A 7062-nucleotide genomic window follows, 5' to 3' on the forward strand; every position below is an offset into this window, starting at 1 on the left:
CATGCACCGCCACCCACGACTTTGACCGACTATTCCACTCTCGCTTTGCATTGATCCCTACCTCTAATACTACTCGAGTAGTATATACAGGAATACTTTTTTTTCCCGAAAATAATTATAACCATCACCCATTTATTGGATTGCCGATTGCATAGTTGCATCTGCTACCTCCTGTGTCCTCTACCTTACAAAATGACGAAATAAAATAATATTGCAACTGGAAGTCTAGATACAAACACCAACTCCCCCTCCGCTCCGCTCCGCTGCAGATAAAGCAGCTGCCTCGCTGCTCGCCATCTCACTCCCGGCCCGCCGCCACCCGCTCCAGCTCCACCACCATCTCTTTGCTCAATCCATCAGCACATATCATCCATCCATGGATGATGAAGTGTGGTGCGGCCTGGACCTGCAGCTGCAGGCTGGCGACATCGAAGGCCTCCACCCTGCCCCTGACCTCCATGGCCATGATGACCCATTCTGGCCAGCTCTGGCAGAGTATGTGCAGTAGTACTAGCGTTCTTTGGTTCCTCCTTGCTAGCTTTTTAATTGGAGATGACTCGAATGAACCTTGCTTTTCTGTGGATGCGACCGTTCAGGTGCGCTGCCAGCTTCCTCGCCGGCGACGACACCGCTAGCTGCTTCGGCGTCGCCGACATCGACCTCACGGCGGCGGCCTCCGCCAACGCAGCCGCCAGCGCCAGCAAGGCGGCGGATTATGGCATGGACACGAGCGGCTTCTTCGCCGACGACAACGACCACCGCCGCCTGATGACGATGCCCCAAGACGAGCAGCAGCAGCCAGTGTACTCATCGTCGTCGCTGTCCTCCAAGCGCTCCCTCTCCATCGACAGCGGGGGCTCCTCCTCCACCTTCTTCCCGCTCGACGACGCCGCTGCGGCTTTGCCCGCCGCCATCTTCTCGCCGCCGCACGCCGCGCCGCTGCCGCCGGCGCCGCCACTGGAGCAGCAGCAGGACCCGTTCGCCGGGGACGACGAGGCCATCATGCTGGCCATGATGGCCGTCCTCTCCTCCGCGTCGCCCTCCTCCTCCGAGTCCTCGTCGCCGCCGCACAGAGCCGCCGCCGCCGTGCAGCCGCGCCTGCACTTACACCGCGGGGACAGCGCCAACCACGTCACGGTCCGGAGCAGCAGCCTCGCCGTGGCGCCGGAGAGGTCCACCAGCGCCGCCGCATGGCAGCAGCAGCAGGACAGCAACAATAGCAGCCAGGTGTACCACATGATGTCCGAGAGGAAGAGGCGGGAGAAGCTCAACGACAGCTTCCAAACGCTCAGGTCGCTCCTCCCACCCTGTTCCAAGGTATATTCATTCATCGTCCAAATTAAACCTCCTTTCCTAAATTGTTACTACTGCCATTCAATTATATTTCCTTTTACACTAGTATCTACAGGTCCTAGTTAACATTCTTTAGGTGCAAGTTAAATTTCCACACCATTCACTTGTTGATTTGATTATAAAAATTCAAACACTAAGGAGCTGTTTGGTTGGTGGCGGCGTCCGGCTGCCTGGGCTAGGCAGTGCCCCCGGATGTTGGATTTAGGGCGTGTTTGGATCGAGCCCTCGCAGGCAGATGCCTGCCAGGCAGCTCATCCTGTCCCCAGGCGTGGGAAATCGGACGCCTGGGACTGACGCACGCTCCAGGCAAGTCCGGCCAGTCTAAAACCAAACAGACCCTTAGGACGCCTTGCCTGGCCAGGCATTGCCTGGAGGCCAAATCTAAACTGGCCCTAAATCAACATTGGAGGAAAGCTATGTATCTCTTGATAAGATTTTTATCTTGGTGGAAAATTCTATACATATATCCTTATAAAAACCCTAAACCAATTGACCATTAGATCGATTTATTGGTATAACATATTTGCTATATAGTTCTAACGTCCAAGATTCAAAAAAGTACAATCCACTTTGTTATAAAATTGTATTAACGATAAACGGTAAACAGTCGATCACCTATTGTTTAGCCATTATTCGGGAAAATGTTCCATTAAACAGGCTAAACGGTCAATTAAACGAGGGTAAGTGGGTGATTAAACGGAAATGACGCACCACCGTATAGCATTTACACGGTGTTTAAACGGGCTAAACGGCTGTTTAGACGAACAATGTTATTATTAAATTAGGATCCATATAAACCATTAGAACATGTGTATATTCTTTTCTACAGAATTGTTTGATGATTATTATCGATGTCTAGCACTCAAGAGAGAGGCAGACATCTGCAAATGTTGTTTATATATTTACATGCATGGATAGATCCGTTGCAACAACATGACCTGCGCTATTAGAGACACGGTCTAGCCTTAGAACAAACAAATATATAATGACACGGAAGAATTTAAAAAAAAAATCCTGGGTAGTTCCTTTACGATTTGATGGTCGAAAAAGGATGCATCCCAACAAAGTTGTGATAAGTCCCGTACGTTGCTTTTGTGAGGCAGAGAATAGATGCTCTGTTCCTTTTCCAAAATTTTCAAAGGTGACTTGGAAGAATGGAAGTCTTGCCACTATATACGTCCAGCCTAGCTTGTGATGAAGGATAGCATTGTTTAACCCTTGAAAAGGACATTGACAGAGGAAGGTGTTTAGAAGCGCCATAGGATTACAAAAGGTCCAATACAATGGCATGGAAGCTTCCAAGAGGAAGTACGCTGGTGGATCAGACCCATGCTAGGATTATGCATTAGTAAACTGCAGGAGCTAGTGGAACCTTTCACCAAAATTGGTTTGCTTGCTGTTAACAAATAACAATACTTTTAGTCAATGTGTGATGCGATTGTGAATATTAGACAGTTAATAAACAACTTGCAAATAAATAAGAATACTGCCACATAGCAGAAAGAAAGCACGCGATTGAGCATATTTTAAATCTTTGTAGTGTAATATACTGCATAAATATCTTTTTTTTTTGTACATATACAAATATGAATGACTTTTATATATGATAGTAATTTTGAGAGAACGAAAACATAAATTTTGGCCAGTTGCAAAGTAGGACTTGTTAGAAAGTCAAGTGTGTTGGGGGTGGTCAATAGTTTCTTGTTTCCAAGGAAAGACATCAGCCGTGGAAAGCGATTGGAAGGAGGACCTTGTTGGTGGTGTCCAACACCAATATGGTCCACAAAATGCAAGTTGAAGATAGCAGGGTAGGTGCAGCGGAACAAGCAACAACGACAATAAGATGAACAAAGTCACCATCGTCTACATTACTCTACAGTTACAGCCCTCAGTGGTTGCCAGGAAACAACCTGCTGCCTGCAAATGCATAGAACAGGAAAGAGATTGATTGATTGGGTGCTAACATGGGCTGTCCTAATCAGCCGAGCAAAGCAGATTAGCCAGTCGTCAGTGAATGAAACTTCCCTTTCGTGGATGCGACAAAGCTTGAGATGACGATTGCCTCTTCCATTGACATCCTTATTATCCTATAAAGTTGGTCCCATTAATCTGGAAGAAGTGCATGCAAAAGAAGAAGAAGAAAAAAAGTGATCCACGCGCAACCCGCAGCTTCCAACATACTTCGTAGTTCCAATGAAAATAAAAGCTTAGACAGGATACACGGGACCTTTTGAGAATTTTGAATTCACCATTGTAAATAACACCACAGCAATCTTCTTTTCTTCTATTTATGTTTTGGTTTTAAAAAAAATTGAACCTTGCTTACGTACTATTGGTGCATCGATCGCAGAAGGACAAGACGACGGTGCTGATGAACGCGGCGAGCTACCTAAAGACGCTGGAGGCACAGGTGTTGGAGCTGGAGGAGAAGAACACCAAGCTGGAGAGGTACGTCCCCCGCGAGGACGCTGGCACCACGGCCACGGCGGCGCACCGGAGAGCCAAAGTTCACATCTCCAGAGCGGCGTCGGACGAGCAGCAGGTGAGCCTGACGGTGATGGTGATGGTGGAGTGCGACATCGTGGACCTGGTGCTGCACGTCCTGGAGCGCCTCCGCTGGATGAGCGGCGTCAGCGTGCTGTCCGTCGACGCCGACACCTACTCGCCGCAGGCGCTGCTCAAGGCGCTCGCCAACATCAAGCTGCACATCATGGACGGCGACTGCTGGAACGAGGCGCTGTTCCACGAGGCCATGACGAAGGCCGTGCACGACGCGACCTCGTCTTCCTCCTCACCTGCCTCCTGCGCCGCCGTGGCCCCCCTCGTGGCCGCAGCCTAGGCAGGAGCTAGCGGGGCGATCGAGTAATATAAGACCCTGCCTCGGCTCTTCCGCCAAAGGTTGCCTGTGGGCTGTGAGGCGACCGGTTCAGCCGCCATCGCCGTGCGTGCGTGCGTGCTTGCTTCAGCCTCGCCAGTCATCGTCGTCGTCGACCATATTGAAACGGTAAAACGTACCGACGCCGGGATTGTACGGGGGATTAGAGGAGTTCTGTAATAATTTGTGGTTAGCAATAGCAAGTAAGAAACCCTGTGTTGCTGTAATGCGACCACATAGAGGTTGCATATGATGGAACTCTGTGGTTTTAGGTTGTGTGATACCGTGTGCCTACCTAGTGTGGGCAGCAGCATGCATGTTGGCGCTCTGTACCAAGGTGGAGGAATCTTGTACATAGGAAATTAAACAAATGTACCATGAGCAGTTCATATGCGTAAACATGAAATGAATGTTGTACTCTCTTACATACTTTACTGCATGTATCGACAGCCACCGGACTGCGCTATTTGTCCGGAGTATGTATTTCTTTTATATACTATAAGAACAACTCTCTAAAGCTCGTTATATCCTTTTTTTTACATAAATAAAGATTTTGATGAATAAATGCTCTCTAGCAGTTTTTTTTAATTAGACCTCTAAATATTGCCATACCAAATTTTAAATTCCTTGCTAGCGAAAGATGGAATGCAGTGTTAAATCTTTAGAGTACGCACAAAATATAGAGAAATCGTTGGAGAGTGAAAAGATATAAAGAGAGATTTTTTAAAATGACCTTCTAAATGATGATTCAGAGAGTAAGTTTTAAGAAAGACCATGGAAGATGCTCTGCCTGGTTTTGGTTACATTTTTTCGCTAGCTAGTGTGGGCATCAGCATGTTGGCACTCTGTACCATGTCAGCTGAGGAATTTTGTACATAGGAAATTAAACAAGTATCCTTGAGCAAGTGCAAAGTCACACCGATCTGCACCCCTGAACCAGTATCAATCGTGTTCAATCGTCGTGAACATCTTGTGCTGCTCCGAGGAGCACTTCCCGTGTTATTATTATCCCTTTATTGGTGCACAATAAGCTAAGACACTCAGATGAGCAGCCCATCATTCACGCTATCACGGACGGGATGCCAACTTGCCAAATGGTGGTTGCTTCTCAGCTCAGGTTTAGCGGAGGATCATTCTAGTTGAGAGATATACTAAAGCTTTTTCAGTCCATGATTGTGACATTGACTTGGGGGCAAGCCGATTTTAAGGAGGGGAGAATGTCAGAAAACAAGTGTTGCTGGGCCTCATGGGCCATGGGCCAAGGCTGCTTGGTGGTCGGGCACGGGTGTATAAAAGGCACAAGCTATGAGTACTAGGAGGATTGAACAATTATCTCTTACTGTTCATCTTCCTCCTCAAGGATCTCCCTCTCTGTACCCAGATTCTACCGCTACTGCTTATCTTCTTCCCTAGATTCTAGCTTCTATTCAGATGTACTACTTCTAGTCTACTTCCTCAATCTCGTGCTTGCTGTCTTCCCAAACTCCTTTCTCAGATTGTATCGAACCAGTTATCAGTAATTGATTAGGGTTGTACAATCGGGTTGCTAACAGCAAGCCCTGTCGTTAACAAAATTTGTGGGCTGGTTAATTCCGCAGTGTGATGAATTGAGCAAGCATCAGATATGAACAATCTCAAGTTGTGGGAAGATGTTTACCATATTGAATGTGTGCATTCAAGTATAAGGAAGGTTACCTTTTGTGGGGTACTATGGAAGCCTAGGAACCTTGAGTTTCTTAAGTTTCTTCTGAAGGGGGCGTATTTGCTAGAGGAGATGACAATTCATCTGCTAAGTGGGAGTCACAATAGGATGCACAGCGTGATTGTCAAGCTTAAACTGAGTGCTCTTACATCTGCCAAATAGACTTTTGACAAAGGAAGAAAGAAATATTTGATGGAATCATTATATATTTTTGGTGTCATATTTGGAAGGAGCGTAATAGAAGAATTTTCCAACAGAAGACATGAAGATCAAGAGAAGTAGCTAGTTTATGCAAGGATGATATCAACCAATACAATATGGCAATGGTTCCTACAACGACCTTGAGTTAGTCGACATGGTTATCAGTTTCGGTTGCTCCCTAAGGGGCCTCTGTTGTTGTTAGGCATTAGCGAGTTGCAGTTCAGTCGGTTTTTATTTCGGTTGGGGGTGTTTTCAGGCTTTTTATCTTATTTTGATGTTTCTTTCGAGAATCACGGCTAAAGCACTTAGTCGAGTAGCTGTTTTGTACCGAAACCTCCTTTTATTTTTCCCCGTCTAATAAAAATCGTGGCAAAGCTCCTGCCGTCCTTACAAAAAAAAACATCTGCCAAATAGGCAAACGACCAATGCAAATTGAAGATCCTACCATACATGGAATATGATTTCAGCTATGATAGAGCATCCGATCCTGCTGCGATCGACCCCTTTGATTTCTCACGTTGAAGTTCTTTGGTTAGTGCCAACATACAAACTCTTTCTGATGCTATCATATTTTTTGAGGCATTCATTAGAATTTCTCCCCACATGGTTTTTGTCCATGAGTAGCTTTTAAGCACTGCTATTGTTAGAACCATCTCTATTGATAGTCGATATGAGAATTATCTCAAGACATATATCAACCTTGATTTTCTAAAGTTCATGTATAAGGATTGTATCTATTTACTTGGAGGATTGACCAGATTTTTTTTTTGCTTGATGAGGGGCATCCTGGGATGCATATGTAATAATCAAGCACACATTGAGTCTTCTGATTTAAGCTATGTATGCTAGCAATCGCTGCGGAATAAAAAGAACAACCTTACCAGGATGATGCTCTCATACCTGATACAACATTAAATCTTGTAGCACCTCT

At 46.2% G+C, this 7062-nt stretch overlaps 1 protein-coding gene across 1 annotated transcript; it reads left to right on the forward strand.

The window, feature by feature from the left end:
• Nucleotides 1–203: 203 nt before the first annotated feature.
• LOC136456152 (putative transcription factor bHLH041) lies at nt 204–4648 on the forward strand. Its single transcript, XM_066455933.1, has 3 exons — nt 204–495; nt 597–1317; nt 3704–4648. The coding sequence occupies exons 1-3, from the start codon at nt 377–379 to the stop codon at nt 4190–4192; spliced, it is 1329 nt and encodes a 442-aa protein (XP_066312030.1). The 5' UTR covers nt 204–376; the 3' UTR covers nt 4193–4648.
• Nucleotides 4649–7062: the final 2414 nt, after the last annotated feature.

This window comes from Miscanthus floridulus, chromosome 6, assembly GCF_019320115.1.
Source record: "Miscanthus floridulus cultivar M001 chromosome 6, ASM1932011v1, whole genome shotgun sequence".
Classification (NCBI taxonomy): domain Eukaryota; kingdom Viridiplantae; phylum Streptophyta; class Magnoliopsida; order Poales; family Poaceae; genus Miscanthus; species Miscanthus floridulus.